Source organism: Haliotis asinina, chromosome 14 (assembly GCF_037392515.1).
Source record: "Haliotis asinina isolate JCU_RB_2024 chromosome 14, JCU_Hal_asi_v2, whole genome shotgun sequence".
NCBI lineage: Eukaryota > Metazoa > Mollusca > Gastropoda > Lepetellida > Haliotidae > Haliotis > Haliotis asinina.
Genome location: NC_090293.1, coordinates 47,670,827 through 47,692,309, shown reverse-complemented (window position 1 = coordinate 47,692,309; position 21,483 = coordinate 47,670,827). Strand labels below are relative to the sequence as shown.

Genomic DNA, 21,483 nt, shown 5'->3' with positions numbered 1-21,483 from the left:
AACACTAAAATCCAAAATTCTCCCGTCACATGACTGATCTTGAAAATTGGTTAAGAAATACTCACACAAACGTAATGAATATAACACGTTTCTTAGAGAAATCACCAAGGCAACCTAGCGCACAATGTAAAAACACAAAAATCCCAAAAATCTTCCGTCACATGCCTGATCTTGAAAATGGGTTAATAAATATCTTGAAAAATTGAATGTGGTTCTGTAATGAGATGTTGTAAGATAGTTATTTTCCTATGTTACAGTTGGGCAGTTGGGCCGGGAACCTGATGCTGAAGAACCTCCATACAGAGTTCCCGTCAGATGTCTTCACCATGTTCGAAACTGTCGGGGCTACGCTGAACATTGGTGGGTTGTGATGGTATTCGTGACAATTTACGAATGGCACAAATTCTTATAAAATATTATTCCTTCACGTGTAACAGATGGGTTGAGTCTCATCATTGATTCGAACCCAAACAATCACTCTTAGGAACCTAATCTCAAGCACACGAAGTCACCCATCCAACTGCGCGTTGAATATGTGTGTATGTCCCTGGTGAGAGACATGCATCATGTCATTATACACATATATCTGTCTTAATATGCTATTAAATCTACTATAAATCGACAGTGATACTGTGTGACATATTGAATTTACACAATTAAGAAGTAGACATGTTGATATTATGTTTTGTTGTCATTTAATACTTAGCCGGGTTAATGATTCAGTGTTCGTTCACAGTTGCGTACCTTCACGTTTTGCGATTATACAGGATCAAGTGATGGCTCAGAAAAGTCATACAGTCTCATGGAGTTCCTGACCTTAGACATGAAGGGGAAAGTCATATTGTCTGTCCTGCTTCCAACATTTCCATCTGGAGATGTGTTTGTCAAGACATTCAAGGTTTCCCAAAGACTACAGGTACATAGCTGAAACAATGCATGTAGGTACGCCGTATGATTGTGCAGTAACTCTGTAGACATTGAATTGTCCGTTCTCTTCTTGAAGGTTGTGTGGCATACAAGCCATCTTAACGCTAATGTGACCGTAACTTCCATACAATCACACAGACTTTAGGTAGTTGTAGGCTTAAGTGCAACAGGACCGACGTACGGGACATGCAATTCAAACTCCGATGGTGTCAATTGTGAATTGTCACCATGTCATGAATCATCTTGTGTATTTGACTGTGAAAGAAGATCGATCAGTTCAGGAATCGTTCTAAAGGAATTTAAACGGGTATGGCAAAAGCCCCAAAGACAGTAGGTAGAGAATATACTTCTAAAGCTCTGATGGAATCACTCGTCACTAATTCACAAAGGTTAACTGAAACCGGTTACATCACTGACATATCCACTCACGTCTTCCAGGATTCCCAGGCCTATGTGACAGCAGGCTTCAGGATGCAGCTGGACAGAAGCAACAACTTCTTGGTCAAGACCAAACCATCCCTGGTGTACGGTGGTGTCAACAAGACTTTGGTAGGTCCTACATCTTCAAATTGTAAATATCAAGTGATATAACACAGACGTCGAGCAAGGACTGTAAACATATCACGGAATAGGTAATGCCATGCCAGTTGGACGTCTGTTAAGTTGTATGTGGAGGGACAAAACATTTTTGCACATAATGTGTATTAAACCATATATATGACCTGTATGTGAAAGGATGATATGATGTCCCTAAGGTAATATGATGTCCTTAACGTAATGTGATGTCCTTAACGTAAGATGATCTCCTTAAGGTCCACGCCAGCAACACAGAGACGTTTCTACAAGGAAAACAACTGGGTGACTCATCGGTCCTCAAAAGTAAGTGACTGAGAGAGAGAGAGTGGTTGAGACAATACTCATTCTTAACACTTGTGCTCATTATCACTTTTCTTTCATGATTGTTGGATCATTTAGTGTAAAGATGGTTTAGTGACCGTTGAATTCTTTACCAAAACGGGATGTCGTCCACGTTTGGAAATTGTCAAGACTGAGGCCCACAAGAGAACCTGCTGGACCTGTTAGGACGCTGAGTACATTGTTCATTGTTCATCGCGTCCTTTGTAGGTGCTGTAGCCACTCTGTCGGCCGAGCTGGTTCCGGACACCACCCCTGACCTGTCCAGTACAACCTATAGGAAGAGCCTGGCCATGTCCCTATTCTACAAGGTCAGTATCAGTCATCGCTGACTGAGGGGAACTCTGTAATACAAGGCTTCACAGTGTTACCAACTGTTCGCTGTAATTCTGGCATCGGAAATGTTAGATTGTCTGGGTCCGCTATCTTCTGATATCTACCCCCATACGTTTCCAGGGTTCTATGTAATCGTTGATGTCTTCCTTCTGCCAAGTCGTTGGCACGCGACTATGGTGACATTACTTGATTTTTTCAGACAAGATTAATACACGTTAGTTGGTGATGTGCTTGTTTATAAGTATGCAATATATATTCTTTCATGCTGTAAGTTAGTCCTGAAATCAATGTATTTCCCTGGATTGAATTTGCCAGAAAGACATTAAATGACTGAGGTTTCAATGAAATATTTTATAACCTATTTCTCTGTACTAAGTTTCTCTCTTTAAGATCAAACATATCCTCAACGACCAGAAATGACATACCTCCATGATACAGAGCTCCAAATCTTGTTTTTATCTCTTTCCGCAAATACATATCTCTTTCCTGATTTTAAGATTCGGAACAAGTAATCACCACCTCCCGGTAGAAGTTGGCCGTTGGGCAAATGTTTCTAGAGAATATCGTCTGTGTACATTATGTAACACTCATGCGGTGGGAGATGAGTTCCATCATCTGTTCAAATGCGATGCTTTATTATTGTATACCAACACATTTAGCTACTCACCTAAAATCAGTAACCACGTGGAAAGTCGCCAAATTGTTCTAGTCCAAGCAAACAATATTAAATATCTTGATAGGTACGTCAATCTAATAATCAAGTCTACAAAGATACAGCAACTTGGGTGTTTAACGCTTTAAACTGCCATCTTAAGATGTATGTATTTATATGACTTCAGTAATACTGTATTTTCATGTACAACCGTTGCTACTGTTTTGAGAAGTAATTTGAAATGAATTGTTGATGTAGCTCTTCAAGTAATCAATCTAGTTCCTACAGGGTCATGAAAAGTTACCCTTGTTGACAATGGTTTGTAGTGCCACTTTATATTACATAAACACATTTCAGTGCGTACTCGGCATGTGTGGTGAGAAAGCAGCGGCCAGATTCCAGAGTGGTGGCACCAACTTGATACGTCCTGTGTCTTCAGGCACTCAGACATATGACAGTCGTAAAGATGAATACCCTTTGACTGAACCCATGACCAAGGCGGATGCAACCCTACAGGTAAATGACCTCTAATGTGTTTGGTCGTTTGTTCTTTAACACCGCACTCAGCAATAAATATCGAGTCTGGACCAGACAATCCAGTGTTTGTCAGCATAAGCATCGATCTACGCAATTGGGATACGATGACATTTGTCAACCAAGTCAGCGAGCCTGCTACGACTAGCATGGGCTACTGAAGATCAATTCTAATTCGGGTTAGAAAATGACATTTTGCCTTAATACGTATTTAAGAATTGCTTCAGAGTAGGATAATGGTGTTAAGGGTGAAAGGGCATTCGATCAGTATGTATGTGTGCTTCAGACATCCGGAAGGGTCAGGTTCATCAACGACATCTCTCCTGTGCCAGAGGAACTGTGCGCCTCATTCGTCATCAGCAGCGTTGGCAACGCCGATATCGACAAAGTGGACACATCTGTTGCCCTGGTAACTATCCAATACCTGTCAGTATCAAACATTACCCCCCTCCCCACTTCCTTCACGGATATCGTGAAATGTAAGGATGAAACATTCTGCTGCATTTTATGCCAAACAGTATGGAATCATAGGTCATTGTGTTGTTAAGCTCTCTTGTAAATTAATACCTTAACATGTTTTTTATATTTTTAAGTAATTCATAAAGGTAGGAGGGTAACATATATTTCGGCTTTTAGTGTATGCATCGAATAAACGCCGAAGACATTTTTTTCGTTTTTTTCTGGTAAACACAGGCATTAATTACTTAAGTAAATAGTATTTTGGAAACGCATACGGGAATTCATTGGAGAGGGATAATTGCCTCAGCATGACCAAGGATAGTATAAATGACACATCCTTACCTTTTCTTGGCAAGTAATGTTGAAACATCCTGAATCGACGTACATTTACATAAGAAGTGGTCGGGCACTTTTATCACCCTTTCATTTGTTTCCACAGAGTTTCCCTGGAGTCATCCGCTACATCTCTGCTGCAGACATACCAAAAGGTGGCAGCAATAACTACGGTACCTCAACGAAATATGTCGAGGAGGTACTGACAGTAAAACATAAGTATTGTTGTAGAGTTCAAACGGGCAACGCAGGAGCAACAGGTGGTCACATCGGCCATTGAATGCATTGCATTACCTTAGAGGTCATAAATTCCTGTATCTGTCTTCTTGTGCAATCTAGGCTGGTCTTGAATTATTTTTCGTACCTTAATTGTGCAACCTATGCTGGATATAAAGTATTACATGTACCATGCTGTGGAACCTAGAATGGTCAGCATGTCATTCGTATCCCAAAGGAGTAATTTATGTTGGTCAGTAGTTACAATTTAAATCTGTTGTGCAAACTAGGATGGCCATACATTGCTCATAATATGAAAGTCTTAACCTGGTGGTTTGACATATGCTAGTCTTCAATTACTGACTTTGCTTTCTTGTTGCTAGTAATACAGATTACCCTTATCTTAGTGGTGCAATCTATGCTCATGAACGACTGTTTTGTTATGCCTTTACGTTGCATCCTGCAAACAAGTATTTTCTGAATGTTGATGGTGCTACATGAGCTGGTTTGGGCGTCTGAGTGGACCCTCTGGTCTCATCCATTAGCTGGGTTTATGGAATGTGAGAGTAACCCGACTGTGCGGATGGTATTCACAATATCAACCATAGTTTTGTTTTACTGAAAGCATCAGGTATACATAGACCTTAGTCATATCGTTGGAAACCGTTAATCACACACACACACACACACACACACACACACACACACACACACACACACACACACACACACACACACACACACACATACATTCTGATATTTGGCAATGCCGCTGTACGATGTGTGCTTATTTAGTATACATATAATATTCATTAAAGGTGCTTAAACAAAGTCAGTGTGCATCCATGCGAGTGCTAATGGTTTAACTATTATATCGTTATCTGTTGACAGTTGTTCTCCAGTGGAAAGATTGTCTACAGTGGTCAGCCCATTGGACTCATCGTTGCAGGTAGGGCTCCACTGACTTAAAAACTTGGTGAGTTTCGGTAGGTGAGACCTGCTGATATAGTCATCCATATTTTGAATTATCCAGCCACAAGTGTTACGTTACGTTCTTTTACCTAACATATCTGTGAATCTAGTAAACGCATGTTCACAGTGTCAATCACTGGATTATCTGCTCGTGCCTCGAATATCAAGAAATGCTGGTTATGTCGTCTAGTGCCATATTACGAAAGTCATGCACTTGGACGTTATGCCGCAGTATATTGACTCCAGTTTACATGACATTCAGCATTTCTTTATTCCAATGCAACGAGCCTAACCAAAGGAATAAACACGGTAGTAGTAAAGTATGTCTTTACTGGCATCATTAATGACTGTTATTGTGCTCTAGTGGACAAGATCACAGCAGACACTGCAGCCAGCATGGTGAAGGTCACCTACAAGAACGTCCAGCCCCCCATCATTACAATGGAAGATGCAATTCAGAAGAATTCCATATTTCCAAATGTTGCCAAGGAGTTTAAAGTTGGTGATGCTGCAGGTAAACATCCGTTCCACGTTTGTCGCGAACGCCAAATCGGTACTAAATCTTTATTTAGAAAACAATATAGCACAATTAACTGGTATCAAACTGATAGACTCTAATGCACTGTTCAAAACAAGAAACGCATAACGGATTGAGATTATAGGATTACTATAACTATTCCTATAACTATTCCTATAACTATTCCTATAACTATTCCTATAACTATAACTATTCCTATAACTATTCCTATAACTATTCCTATAACGAAAAGAATACAAATATAATATTTCTTTGCAACCCGTCATCTTTAAGGGATCGTAAACAGTTTCAGTGACAAAGCGCGACAATTACAACTATTTCCTTTGTTTAAGATGAGTTTGAACCAATATTGGCCAAAACGTCACCAAGAAAACATGCAAAGCAAAATATACGTGCAAGTTAAGAGAAAAGCATGTGGTATCACTCGCTATAAAAAATGGAAAGGTTGTGCTTAATTTTCAAAATTGTCTTTCGTTTTTGACTGGAAAAGAGGAATTCATGATAGCACGACATTCTCTTCCCACATAGGTTACTTGTCATATCTTCCTACGAACTTCTGTTCTAATACGGCCCTTTCATGGTGTGAGTGTTCAAGATTCGTGATTGGTTGCCATCTGATTTAGTTGTGCAATCAGAGACGTTCTTTCAAAAGTAATCATTCGTAAGGCCTCGATAATTGTCTTATGTATTGTGAAAACCAGAACCTCTTCCCCAACATGAGGCGCAAATGTTTCTTCCATAAAGAGCACATCCATGAAATGGCGATTCAATGGCGTCTCCATCGCCCTCGTTGATAACAGACAAGCTAACTATATACTACCGACAAGAAATAAGGGAACTAATGAAATAATCGCGAATTTGAAACTGCTTTAAATGTCCACTAAATCAATTTTAGTCGTCAAGTTCAATATCTGGTGTGTCCACCATGTTGGGCAACACATTCACGGCACCTTGATGGTATGCTGTTAATCAATTTCCGGATGGTTGCCCGTGGTATTGCCCGCCATTCCTCTTGGAGAGCTGCACCAAGCTTGGCCAGGTTGGCGGGTCCTGGGTCCCTGGCGTACACCCTTCGACCAAGAACGTCCCAGAGATGTTCAATTGGGACTTAGAGGGCCAGTCCAATGTCTGGATACCTTCTTGTCGGAGATAAGCGGAGACAATTCGGGCCCGATGTGGTCTGGCATTATCATCTTGGAATACGAAATTTCGGCCGATAACTCTAGCCAATGGAGCCACAACAGGACGCAATATTTGGTCAACGTATCGCTGACCAGTCATGGCTCCGTTACTGATGACCAAATCTGATCGTCTGTCATGTGTAATTCCACTCCACACCATGACAATACCACCTCCATATCGATCATGGTCAAGAATTGCTGCTCTGGCATATCGCTCCCCGCTCCGACGCCAACAACGTTTTCTGCCATCTGTGAATCGCAGGCAAAACCCTGACTCATCAGAGAGCATGGTGTAACGCCAGTGGCGCATAGCCCGTCCCTGATGCTGCCTAGCCCATGCCAATCTTTGGCGCTTATGGTGAGCTGAAAGGGTGACACCCTTAAAAGGCCGCCTTGCTTTCAGACGAGCTTGATAGAGTCGGTTTTTAACGGTTGAGGTTGAAAGTGAGTCTTCCAGTGAGTGTGCGGAATTTTCTATTGATGGCAGGGGCCGATTTAAACCTATCGCGTAGAGCAATTAACGTAATGAGACGATCCTGTCGTGGTGTCGTTGATTTTGGTCTACCACGCCCAGGTCTCGTTGCAACCCCACCCGTTTGACGGTACTTATCCCACAGGCGTGAAATTACACTTTTTGATTTACCCATCTGCCGGGCAACTTCACATAATGATGTCCCCCCTCTATCATCCCCACAATTCTCCATTTTGTTGCTTCACCAAGATACTGCCTCGGCGGCATTTCTGTCAGTAACTGTCAATCTCTATTGCATTAGTGATTGCGACTTCTCCAGCACATGTACAGGAGTTAACTTCTGTATGCACGTGTCGCACGTGATGGGCAATCATTATGCGAAATTCCATTGTCATTGGATGTTGCGTTTGGGAGATACGCCACGATAACGGACCCTGTCACAGTCAAAGTCATCTACATTCAATTTCTTGGTTCCCTTATTTTCTGTCGGTAGTATAATATTAAACTTGTGTGCCACATCAACACAAGTCGTCAACTTGGTTAGGTTAGTCAAGCTGGATGTAAGCCGATGTATCACGCGTTCTGATTAGATAGAAAGAAGAGAGATACTTCGAGTTGCGATTTTATGAGAACCAGCAAATATGGCCGTATTAGAACAGAGGTTCGTAGGAAGATAAGACAAGTAACCTCTGTGGGAAGAGAATACTTGTACAGTTGATGACAGTCACAGCCAAGGGGGGTGACCAATAAAGGCCACAAATGTCATATACGGTAATTGTTGGGAGTGACAAAGACGAACAGGGTAGCTGATAAAACAATGTATCCTGAGGTAATGACAAAGATTAAGACTGAGATTGAAGATTGAAGATTAAAGATTGAATAATAATAAGTAAATATCATATGGCGTGGCTACATAGTTTTTGGTCTTTAGAAATATTTGGACATGGGTGTCCTGAAGCAGACACTATAACACCTGCATGAATGTTTTCCCATGGAAATTGCATGAATTAATTGCTCCTGTACAAACGCAATAAATACTTCTAATTTATTTTCCGTTTCTTTTTGAAGACTGTAAATAGGATTAAAACGGGTTTTATTTCTTACTGGCTGTTTTAAATCACAAAATGTTTACTCATAGTGCACATGCGTTCAATTGTCTGTTTCTTCTTTCAGCTGCAATTGCTAGCGCTGACAAAAAGATTTCCGGTCGAATTAAATTGGGATACCAGTATCATTTCCATTTGGAGACTCAGGTCAGTGAGCATTCGGAATAACCTAAATCGCCTTGACATCTCATATTTGCTCCCGTCTCACAGTGTCAGGTGGACTGAGTAGCCCATAGTGTCAAAAAGCCCTCCAGTGAGTGAGTGAGTATGGTTCTACGCAGCCTTTATTAATATACCAACAATATCACAGCGATGTACACCAGAAATTGGCATCTGACATTGTGCCCATGTGTTGAAGCGAACCCGAGCCTTCGAGATGACGAACGAACAATTTGACCACTACGCCACTCCCTACCGCCCCAAGAGGCTCTCTTGAATTCACCTGTTTGCACAGCATGAATTAAATCATGTGATGCATGTAATGGATGATGTGCTTGTTCGCAGAACAATATACAACTGGAAAAAATCACAATACGTTGCTACTTAGAGCAGTAATATATTCATATTGAATGATTGTGGCGAACTTAGATGTGTTGACAGTACGGTTATCCCGAAGCTTGATTCATATTCCTTAACAGCATGATTTTCGACTCTGTCTAACCAGTATTTTCGTAGACTCCTTCAAAGTGGTCGACATTACAACATGCACAAATGAAAAGCGCATTTTCAGTAATAAATGATGACAGAGATTGAATGGCATGGACATCTTACAAAAATTGCAAAAAATAAAGAATCTGTTTCTCATAGCTTCTTTACTCTCACAAAGTGCATCGTCTTCACCAACCCTAACGTCAGAGGCGACAAGTGGGATAGCATTATCTAACTTGGTTGACAAATATCATGTTCTGTAGATCGATGCCCGTACCGCTCATCACTGGATGGTGCATAATGTTTTGTCTTGCTTGTACATGGGACAAATATCCGAACTTCTGTCTACAGATTAGCATCTGCTATCCCGACGAAGATGGTGTAGGCGTGAGTCTTCTCTCCTCTACACAGTGGGCAGATCGTGAACAGCTGCTCGTGTCCAAAGTGCTCAACATACCAGAGAGCAGGTAACAACCATTTTCTGTTTGTTAACTTACACGAAAATATGTCCGTTCCTTGTGTTCCAATATGCCTAAGTGCTTATGTTTTCTTTTTGAGAAATGGAGTGTCGCATATGCATGTGTTTTACAGAATTTTCCCACATGGTTTCTTTACTTGCACGATGTGTTGTGGAACTCTACACATTACCTTTCCCATGAGATCCTTCACTGCGACCCAGCTTTTTAACTCGCTACATAATTCTTTAACCATATGCTTGGTTCTCCATTCAGATAAAAACATTTTGGTCTGTACACTTCTTGTTCATGTCATCTACGATATATGAAGATCGAATGCCTATCAGAACAGTGAACATTGCAGAGACAATTCCCATGGTGATAGCAACTGTAGTGAACATTGAGCTTGAAATATTTGAATTTCGATTTGTGTTAATTCACTTTCTCTCGTGTCTTGAGAAGATTTGCTTTTCATTTCAGTATAAACGTGACCGTAAAGCGCCTTGGGGGATCCTTTGGAGCCAAGATATCACGTGGATTTCTACCTGCATGTGCTGCCGCCGTTGCCACATACGTCACGAGGAGGTTTGTACCGGTAGACAGTACAGTCTTGACACATATAGTCATCAAACAATACCATATACAATACACTGTTGCCGAATGCACCGCAATATGTTTTGTTTTTAATCAATGTGTCAATTCCGTAAATGGTTAGCTCGCTCTGACATTTCTTGTATATTTCTTCCATAGTGCTTAAACGGAAAGGCCTGTAAGTCTCGTGTGAGGCGCTACTTCCTGTAATAACCTGGTTCCTGTATCCCGGTACCAGATTGCCGGTGCCAAACGTGTATTCAAGAACCAGTTCTCGTTCCCAACTGCACGACAGCCAAACATAATTTTACCAGACCGACTAAATCTAACAACAATGCATGGATATTTGATAATCAACATAGTTGGCTAAATTTGAGATGGTTTTGATTAGAGATCTGTGACAACCACGAAATCACCTAGCACATGTTACTTTTTTAGCACGTGTTCCAGTGTTCTGTTGTGGTATAGAAATTAAACGTAGTCAGACTTACAAATAAACTCGGTAAACCCTCGTTTGTTATTCGGTGTATGTTGAATGTCTACGTTTTGCTTACATGTTTCAGGCCTGTCCGCCTGGCGATGAACTTTCACACCAATATTAAGACTGTTGGTAAACGTTATCCCTACCTGGCGGATTACACAGTGAGAACGATATCTTTTCATTCTCCGAATACTATCTGACAATTTAATATCTGAATAGATGAGAACTGCCAATAAAAATGTAATTATTGTTCAGGGGAAAAAATCACCATTTTGACCAATCATTGTCTTCCGTTGCCAAGATCAGTTGTCCTAATAGTGATATCTTCAAAATCACGGTGTAAGCAGTGATCCAATTTATTTTCGATTTCTCTACAGGAACTGCAGGGTATAAGGCAATATTTATTGTTTAACCGACGGACTGTTATTTTACCCAGCTACTTTCGGGGTACCTAGCATTGTTCTCATAGCAGTTTGATTGTAGGGTCTGTTAGTTTAGTGAACTACATGTGTACCTCCGGATTTCAGGACAAAATTCTCACAACAACTCATTGTCGGAACTGTTAATTTAGTCCGCGATCCGTAGTTGAGTGAGTCCGGTTTATAAAGCAAGCTTAATGATAAATTTAGAACAATTTTTGCTGGGGCTAAGTGTGGAGTCCGGATTGTGGACAAAACCGCATTGCACAGAGTCCGGATTTGACAGACTCCACTGTATTTTCTGTAACGAGTAAATAACGTTATTAACATTGTTATAACAGTATTATTATACTTGAATGCATTTGTTGACGTGTGCATAATGATTTCCGTGGATTTCTCTTACTTACACAATCTTTGTTCTAATCACGTATCTCTGTCAGGTCGGCGTGTCCAACGATGGAATACTGAAGGGAATTGAGACGACAGTCTACGCAGACTGCGGATCGACCCCAACTGACAATGATTTCGCAGGGTTCATTGGATGGATGGATAGCGGTAATTTCACTCACTCACTCATCTCTATTATTGTCCAATAAAGGAATACAGAAGGACATCCAGACGAACGTATAGGGGCACTGCTTTATATAGCTTATGTAAGATTAAATCAACTGACACATTACTATACGGGTATTATATGACATCATGGTGTTATTAGTGTTTTTGGTGTAGAATACACACCCGTGAAGGTCCCGTGAAGGCCTACAGCATCCCATGCTTGCCATAAAAAGCGACTATGCTTGTCGTAACAGGCGATTAACGGGATCAGGTGGTCAGACTCGCTGACTTGGTTGACACGTCATCGGTTCCCAACTGCGTTGATCGATGCTCATGTTGTTGATCACTGCATTGTCTGCTCCAGACTCGATTATTTACAGACCACCGCCATACAGCTGGAATATTGCTGAAGGTGCGGCCTAAAACTAAACTCACTCACTCACTCTAGAATGTTTCGTGTTTGTAGCAGCAATCAACTGATGACGTCATGCAAATCGATGTCAACGAAGTAACTATGCATCGATATTAAAGTTTAAGGGAAAGTTGTTCTTATTCCCTCTTTGGCCTGCAATACAGGACATTTACTGTTTGCATCAGATATTCTGTAATCATTAACATATTAACGATTTAAGGTCTCATTTGCAACGTTTAGAAGAACAGATGAGTTGTTTTGGTTTATGTATGTCGTAAACGTAGGAATTTACGATTTTCGAAAGCTGATGCACCGATGCATTGTTCTGACATGTCGTAAAGGATCTCCGGTTTACGATAGTTGGCGTTGTGATGCAATGTTTGAGATAAGGTCCGATTTATGGCTGTTGGTGTTGCTCATTTGACAATAGCAGATATCCTATATTAAACTATTCCATTCTGCAGCTTACTACTGCCCTGCGTGGGATTTCAAGCCTGTCGCCCTGAAGACTAATGTCGCGTCCAATACAGCCTGTCGAGGTCCAGGTATAGAACCTTTCTAATAGTAGCGGCCGTAAAATATCGGAGTCCCCACTTATCAGAGAAAGGGTAATCTATTTTTTAAATGGCATTATACTCATAGCATTCAGAGCCAATTTATCCTTGTTAGAAAGGTACACTAAGTCCATGGTCGAGACTACCAGTTGCCCGGCTTACGTGTCAGTGGAAGTCGTGGTGGCTGAGTGGGTTAGATGGCTGACCGTGCTCTTCAGATTAGATGCCCGAATCTCAACCCAACAAAAGTACAAAGGTCTATACGTAACAGACAAATTGTAATTCCAAATATAACATGCATTTCAGTACTCCATGCTCGTCGTAAGATGCGACTAAAGAGATCGGGTAAACCGCATCGCTGACTTCGTTGGCACATGTCATAGTACCCCATTCGATAGATCGGTACTCATGATGCTGATCACCGGATTGTATGTTTCAGACCGCTAATATATAGCTGGAATGTAATTGTGTGCGTCTTCAAAAATTGCACTTCCAGAAACAGAGTAGTTTTGTGTGTCAAATAGACACTTACACATGTGGAAGAGGTGACCAACTTGATCTACAATGGGAAAGGAACAATTATTAACGATTATCGATATGAACATTGTGTTATCGATAGTATCGTCCATTAACTTTTGTGATGGAAACATCTTCTAATTTTTTCACCCAGGATACAAATTTCTGACTTCATTCAGGGTTTGCTTCCTTGCCAAAGATCTTGCTTCTAAATGAAATATGTATCCACGCAAAGACATGACAACACTCTCCCGTGAAGTGATTCATTCTTTGAGATATTTTGGCAATTATGTTTCCGATAATTATCGACATTAAGTCGATATTTAGTTGACGATTATCGATCTTTATTATCTATACCGATAGAACAGACCACACTCTTCGTTTTCAAAAATACCGGGTGTCAGCACTGATTCAGTCAAATAAATGCCATCATTATGTTTCCTAAATCGTCGAGGGGCGATTGGAAGCATAGAGGTTAAAGCGTTCTATCGTCACGCCAAAGAACCGGGTTCGATTTCCACAGGGGTACAATGTGTAAAGCCCATTTCTGGTATTCCTTGCCGTGATTTTGCTGGAATAGTGCTAAAACGGCGTTAAACCACACTCACTCACTGTTTCCTAAGTCCTCTATTGGGTAGAATAGAGGTTAAAGCGTTCTATCGTCACGTCAAAGAACCGGATTCGAAGCCCATTTCTGGTGTTCCCTGTCATGATATTGCTGGAGGATAGCTGGAGCGACGTAAAACCATACTCATTCACTCACCCTTTGTCGCTGAAAGGAGTTTGTAACGGCAAGGTAATAGATACTGGGAATTCTCTGTTGATGATATTTTGAACTTGCTGACCACAGGATCGTGCCCATCCATGTTCATCACTGAGTCAGTTATGGAAAACGTTGCCAAAGTCTTGAACAAAGATCCCCTGGAGTTCAGAAAACAAAACCAAGAGAGTGGTGGTACCAACAGAGTGGACATCCTGTATGACTGGAGAGAGGTGCGACGAACAGAGTGGACATTCTGTATGACTGGAGAGAGTTGAGACCAACAGCGTGGACATCCCGTATGACTGGAGAGAGGTAAGACCAACAGAGTGGACATTCTGTATGACTGTGGAGAGAGGTAACACCAACAGAGTGGACATCCTGTATGACTGGAGAGAGTTGAGACCAACAACGTGGACATCCTGTATGACTGGAGAGAGGGGAGACCAACAGAGTGGACATCCTGTATGACCGGAGGGAGGTGAGACCAACAGAGTGGACGTCCTGTATGACTGGAGGGAGGTGAGACCAACAGAGTGGATGTCCTGTATGACGTGGGAGCATGAACCTAGGTGGAAGGAATGGTATACGAGCGTATTGCATGTACTCGAAAAAGAGTTGTGGAGACAAGTAAGTATCTGGAAGAACTTAATATGGATAGAAGTTACATCCAAAGCCAAAGAGTAAAAGATTACGATTCAGACCGAACCATTAACACCTGTATTGTTCAAGCGAATAATTGATATACTGACTGTCATCGTTGACATGTCCTTAATTGAACTGCAAGTAATTTTAACGATTGCTCTATATATATCTTGGAGGAACCATGTCATTTATTGGACCAATAATCTGAAACTGGTTCTCTAATTAACAAGCTTGATTTGGATGTCACATGCTGAGTATGCACAATGTTTATAGTGTACAGGAATCATACACGTTTGCAGGTATTAAATATTGTTTCTTCACCTTGGTTCAGCATGAATCCTGAGATCGATATCGGACAAGCTGAGGGTGGGTTTGTAATGGGCTTGGGATACTGGCTGACTGAGCAGATGATCTTCGACCCCACGACTGGCACCGCCCTGACTGATGGAACTTGGGTAAGACATCTCTTCTTTGTGATCGCAACTATCGCAAATATCGCACAGTCCAACTGCTCACAGTTTGATTATTTCATGTAGCTCAACTTCAATTTCATCCCGTAAATACAACTGGAGTTGAATTGTAGCAAATATTGTGGGTTTTCTTGTTGTGTTTTTATGGCTCATATGAGGTTTTCTTGTGTGCAGAATTACAAGCCACCTTTAGCGAAGGACATTCCTATAGACTTCCGTATCCAGTTCCTGAAGAATGCACCCAACCCACGTGGTGTCCTGAGAGCCAAAGGTAAGTCATCACGGCGGGCACAGTATTTGGCAGTTCTGACTTCATCAGCTCAATTATATTTACTACGTGTGCTAACAACTACACATTAAATGCATGTCCTGCCATAAGCACAGTGATAACAACGCCTGTGTTCAGCGTGCATCCGCGCATTTATCTAATCATAAAGTCAAGGGTTCTTCTTGAGACATAAGAAATAAATCCCTTTCAGCAAGTACGAACCATCTCATAAAACGGACTAGAATCCTAACTTTGTATCACGAGCATGGCGTGCCAGATATTGCTAATATCAAGTGTACATATATTGTATCATACGAACCACATGGAACGGCACATAAATTGTCATCATGAAGATTCCTTGCTAACATATGATACTAGTGCAAATAGGGCCTTACGTCGATATGATTTTGTCATTGATGTGTCAGTTGTCCACAAAATGTCTCCTGAAACTAACATGAAAGAGTTTCTGTGGCCTTGCAGTCTTGATCAAGAGACCTTTGAGCACGACTGAAGCAGAATCTTGTGTTCAGATCACGGTGTTACTGCGAAAGAGATTGTTGACACGATAGCGTCCACACGGATAACGATGAGCAGGGAGATGTACTGATAACCAGCCAAAGGACAACTACCATGTAGCATCTATATGCTCCCTTGACAGCAACACTCCGTCACAAACTGATCAACCCGTTTATCTATTCATCTGTCTCTAGCACAACCATTGAAACCTGCCCCTTCTGTTTTTGTCCCCATACATTATGATGGTATTCTGTTTCAGCTGTAGGCGAACCCCCACTGTGTATGGCTGCGTCAGCGTTGTTTGCTGTGAAACACGCCATCGAGGCTGCCAGAAAAGAGATATCAAAGGACGTGTTCTTCCCACTGGGTATAAATCATTACATTTATCACACAGACATACAGTTTATTCAGTATTTTAGGCCAAACGACCCATAGCACAGTTACATGATGTTTTCATTTCATTTTGTTTCAAATTTGCATTCGTATCACGTTTAACGTCTAAAAATAAACACATTTTGCAGAAAACGTGCAACGGAAATAATAACATCTTCATTCTTAGAATTTAACAGATTTATCACAGAATGTTGATCCTTATACCCTGTACATAAGGGTGGAAGATATTTATTCCGCGGGTCTCGGCAGTGCTTGCATACAAATAACACATGATATTCATCCTCGACCTCATTGCTATTACATTTTACACATAAAATTTCATTTGGATTTACATTTTCACATTTATGTTCAGACTGTACACTGAAAGCATGCAAGGAGATTCTGAATTTACAGAAAGCTCTTCTCAAAGATTTGTCATGTAATACAGTTAAATATTTTTCTGGCTGTAGTAACGATTTTACAAAAGCATAATGGGAAAGATATTTAGATGAATGCACATAAGCATGCCAATCTTGGAAGAATATGTTTTTTCGACTTTGTTTGAAAATTAAATTAAACAGCTTTTTATCACCGACATCCTGTGATATCCAAACATACGAAAACCCACACTTAGAAAGAATATTTCAGCTGTTTTTATCTTTACCATCTCGTTGTTTTAACATGCGATAACATTGATATGGGTATCTATAAGCATCCATGCGCTTTAACTTTATCCAATAGTTAATTGTGTTGAAACAAAGATAGAATGTGTGCCTGTATCGCCAAGAATTGCTCTGTTGGAAGCATATTTACCGACATCTAAGTATTTCTTAAAATATGAAGTTTGTATTTTTTCTATTGAGTCATGGTATTTTAGACCCCAAATTTCAGAAGCATATGATAGAATGGGTGCAATCTTATTGTCAAAAATAGAAGAAGCCATATTAAATGATATCAAGTCATTTTTCTTGAACAAATTATGCACATGCATTATTGCTTTGGATGCTTGGAGTGCTAACTGCTTACATGCAAGAGACCATACTAATCTGGAAGATATCACCAATCCTAAGTACGTATAATATGAAACTACCTGCATAGATGTATTACAATATGTCCATTTTTTAGATCTTTTTACAACACCACCATTTTTTTAAAAAAATCATATTTGATTTATCTAAGTTCACCGCTAGGCTCCATTTGGTACAATAAGACTGTAATACATTTAATTGTTTCTGTAGGCCACTAACTGAAGAAGATAACAAAGCAATATCATCTGCAAAAAGAAGAAGCACTATATATATAATTTCCTGAGAAACAAATACGCCATGATCACATTCATTATACATTTCAGATACAAGTTCAATAATGAAAACTATAACTAACACTGGGCTAAGGACACATCCTTGTCTAACACCACTTGAAGTTGTAAAACAATCTGTAATACCTTTTTCTGTCCTGATACATGCTTTGACTGATGCATAGATATTCTTGAACACAATTGCTATTTTTCATTCTAAGCCTTTATGAATCAATAAAACATTTTCTTCCTATCCGCATAATCAAACGCCATTTTAAAATCAATGGGTGAGCAGTAGAAACGCCCCTTTAGTCTGCTTAGGTATTTAGTAGATAGAGCTTGAAGAACAAATATATTGTCTACTACTGAATAGTCAGGTCGAAATCCTGCCTGGGATTCTAATAATAAGTCATTTACATCAAGACATACCCTGATACGTTTTTCAAGTATAGCAGAAAATAGTTTACCGGTAACATTGAATAATGATATACCCTTATAATTGCTAGGTTCCAATTTTCTTCCAGACTTATAAAGAGAAATTATCATACCTATATTCCATGCATTTGGAAATACACCAGTATCCAGAATCTTATTAAACAGTAGTTTAAGATACGGAATTATAAACTGACTTATACTCTTCAGGAATCCATCCATACTAGGAGCTTTACCAACCTTAAGTTCATTCAGTGCTTGTTTAATCTCATGTTCACTGATTTCACCTGACAGGGGTTGATCCGTAAAAGTAAAGTCATTACAATCTAAGCACGAGTGAGAATCTAAATATTCGGATACTAATGTATCAAATTCAATCATCTTTTTTTGTTTCTGTTGGGTTTAGAAGACCCTGAAAGTATTTGTACCACACTTCGGGTGCTACATCATTTCCATTAGCATTGCCCCTCAAATAATTCTTTAGAGTTCTCCAGAAATATTTACAATCACCATATTTGGCAGGGTCATTTATTTCATTACTCATTTCCATCTTGTATACGTTTTGCTTTACAGAACATGTCTTCTTATATTCAGATTTTGCATTCAAGTATTTTTTTTTAGATTCTCACCTCATTTAAATGTTCTGAATTTGTTTAACAGGTAATACTTCTTAGTCTTTAATTGTAAACATTCTGTATCAAACCACAACGGTTGATTTTTTTCTATACCCCTTCTTGGACTTACGCATGATGCACATACCGTTTCTCCACAAGAAATAAGTACATCTGATAACTTTTCAATGGCAATATCCACATCAATTTGTAATGAAGAACAGAATTCAGTAAACATGTGTGTAGACGCCTTACTTGAAATGTGTCTTATATAATCAGGTATTCGCTCACTTGGCAAACGATATTTGGGACCAGTTGTAATTAAAATGGTAGTTTGTATCTCATGAACATGATTATCTCTCTGTACAGGAAACCAAAATATTTTCATTGAACATAACACTGGCAAATGGTCACTTTCTGTTCTACTTTGAACAGACAAATCAATAACATCAGCGAACAAATCAGAGGCGATGATAAAATAGTCAACAGTACTACACCCAGCGTGTGAAACGAACGTAAAATTACATTTACATTACATTCCAGTTACTATATGGACAGCTAACAATTTACACATATCCAACAGGGATCTATCAAAGTTACTACCGACTTTATCACGAGTTTCTACTCCAACAGAAGTTATCAGATCTGTAGTCTTGATCGACAGGTGAATATTTTGCTTCATCGTCAATAATATAATCAATTCATTACCTATCCACCACTGATAATGAAATTACATTAATCTCCAAAGTCATCCATGATTTGACCAAGTTGATCTTGCAACTTGTCTATACCATACGACTCCTCATTGTGGTAGACATGAGAGTGCTCAGGATGGATGCATATAAATACCAGGAACAGGTGGAAGGATAACTGCTCATTTGTGCATCTGAAAAATAAAGTATTTTCCCACTGGCAGTAAACTCTTTCAAGATAGGAATACATACTTTTGTTTATACAAACAGCAATACCACCGGAGAAACGTCCTTTGTTTCCAGAACGTTTAACATTGCTAACAAAGATATTATATTCATTAAAGGCAGTATGCAACTCATTTAATGAATCAGTGGACATTGTTTCAAGTAAACAAAATATATCAAACTGTTGACAAAAATCAATAAATTCAGTATGCGTAACTTTTGCTCTAAGGCCATGTATGTTCCATGCACATATTTTGATCATTTCATTTTTCGCTGTTTTGCTGCAGAGAGTAAGTAGGTCGGCTTCAGTATCCTGGGAGAATAATGTATCACCTCCTGAGGTAGAAACATGTACAGGTAACTGAGTAGAAATAGTTGCATGGTAATCCTGTTCTCTGGTGGTACAAGTATTTGCATTCTGAGAATCTTTTGGATATTCAAAACCTGTTTTGGATGAACTGGAGTCCTGGCCGGAATCCTATTTTGGAGAGATAGATTCTACGTCAGCTTTTGTGAGATGCGACTGATTTGCCTCTGGCCTACTTGTCTAATGTCGTTCGTCTCATCGTCGAACACATAGACAGCACCATCTATTACTAGTTTGTCATAGTTCATGTGCCACTTTACCATCATTTCGTGCAGCCTTCATGAAGGGGAACAGTTGGGATCTCGCTCCACGCACTCTCTGAGTAAAGTCTTCCGAGACTCTTTGTAACAGTCTTTGTTACCTTGAGATTATGCTTGGCACCATCTTTATAGAAAGTAAATCTGACAATGATAGGCCGACTTCCAAACTTTGAATAGAGCCTGTGAGCTCGCTCAATGGAAAGAGATGAAGCATTATCTAGATGGAGTGAAACTTCCATAAAATCTCTAACACACTGTTTACTCCCATCCCGCTTCTCTATCCTCGTTTATCAGGTAAACCATGGAATATTGAGTTTGACCTTCGAGACTGCGCCTCGAGTTTATCTTCCTTGGCTTCGAAATCAGAGAGTTTGGTTTTCAATGACATGTTTTCATCTTGGAGGACAGAGTATCATAGTCCTGGGCAAACTTGTCAAACTTGCCATTCAGCTGAGTGATCTGATGTTCTATTCAGGCCAGAGTTACTGCAAGGTCACTCAGTGTTGTTACATTTATCATCGTTATGCGACCTCTTAATGCATCCAGAAAAACGAACGGATAACAAATAGTGTTTCATGTTACGTTCGTTAACATAACTCGATCAAAATCAAAAGTCTGAAGAAATGTGATCACCCAAGGAATACATAGTAACTAGGAATTTATGATTGTAAAGGGAAACTCTCACAGATATAAGTCAAGAACATACATTTATTTCTTTCAACGCCCCACACAAATACGTTCCTCCTCAACCTTGTTACTGTAGTGGCCGAGAATTTAACGTAGTTGCTCATCACGTCCAGGGTTTGATTACCATCATGCAATCAGCTCGCCTGTTTCTTTTATCCGCCGCCGTAACACTGCTTGAACATTGATAAAGCCACACAAGAAATCACTGTTACACTTCATATTGTCATTGAACTGTTATCTTTGTAGATGGCCCAGCCACGGTGGAGGCTATTCAGACGGCTTGTCAAGTTGACGACTCACAGTTTGTGTATGGGACATAGTTACACATGCCCACCAACAGACAAAAGGGACGTAACCATCTGATGTAGGACACGCTCAAAAGGAGTGTGCAGTCACCAGGACCATATGGGCTTTCGTATCTAAACAAAATCAGAAACCAGGACGCCAATCAACGATGGATCTCGCATGAGCCAAGCACATGATACAGATCGGCCACATCAACTGTTTGCTCCATATTATATTTCATATTTCGTATGATTTGGAATAACATGCAAATCTCAAAGTAACTTTTAATTTCCTCATCAATTCAATTGATGACATAATCATTTC

The 21,483-nt window shown here is 40.0% G+C and overlaps 1 protein-coding gene across 1 annotated transcript in view; it reads left to right on the top strand.

Annotated features, from left to right (window-relative positions):
- Positions 1-21,194, top strand: part of LOC137260850 (uncharacterized) — a 33,691-nt gene extending 12,497 nt beyond the window's left edge. Inside the window, exons 10-31 of the mRNA XM_067798407.1 lie at positions 258-360; positions 768-916; positions 1,366-1,476; positions 1,740-1,806; positions 2,053-2,153; positions 3,188-3,346; positions 3,651-3,773; positions 4,263-4,355; positions 5,264-5,321; positions 5,709-5,858; positions 8,709-8,788; positions 9,641-9,756; positions 10,225-10,329; positions 10,899-10,977; positions 11,676-11,790; positions 12,667-12,747; positions 14,123-14,265; positions 14,344-14,390; positions 15,009-15,132; positions 15,322-15,418; positions 16,191-16,298; positions 21,121-21,194. Of these exons, the coding sequence (XP_067654508.1) occupies positions 258-360; positions 768-916; positions 1,366-1,476; positions 1,740-1,806; positions 2,053-2,153; positions 3,188-3,346; positions 3,651-3,773; positions 4,263-4,355; positions 5,264-5,321; positions 5,709-5,858; positions 8,709-8,788; positions 9,641-9,756; positions 10,225-10,329; positions 10,899-10,977; positions 11,676-11,790; positions 12,667-12,747; positions 14,123-14,265; positions 14,344-14,390; positions 15,009-15,132; positions 15,322-15,418; positions 16,191-16,298; positions 21,121-21,194 (2,283 nt within the window). The remainder of the gene's footprint in view (positions 1-257; positions 361-767; positions 917-1,365; positions 1,477-1,739; positions 1,807-2,052; positions 2,154-3,187; positions 3,347-3,650; positions 3,774-4,262; positions 4,356-5,263; positions 5,322-5,708; positions 5,859-8,708; positions 8,789-9,640; positions 9,757-10,224; positions 10,330-10,898; positions 10,978-11,675; positions 11,791-12,666; positions 12,748-14,122; positions 14,266-14,343; positions 14,391-15,008; positions 15,133-15,321; positions 15,419-16,190; positions 16,299-21,120) is intronic.
- The last annotated feature ends 289 nt before the right edge of the window (positions 21,195-21,483 follow it).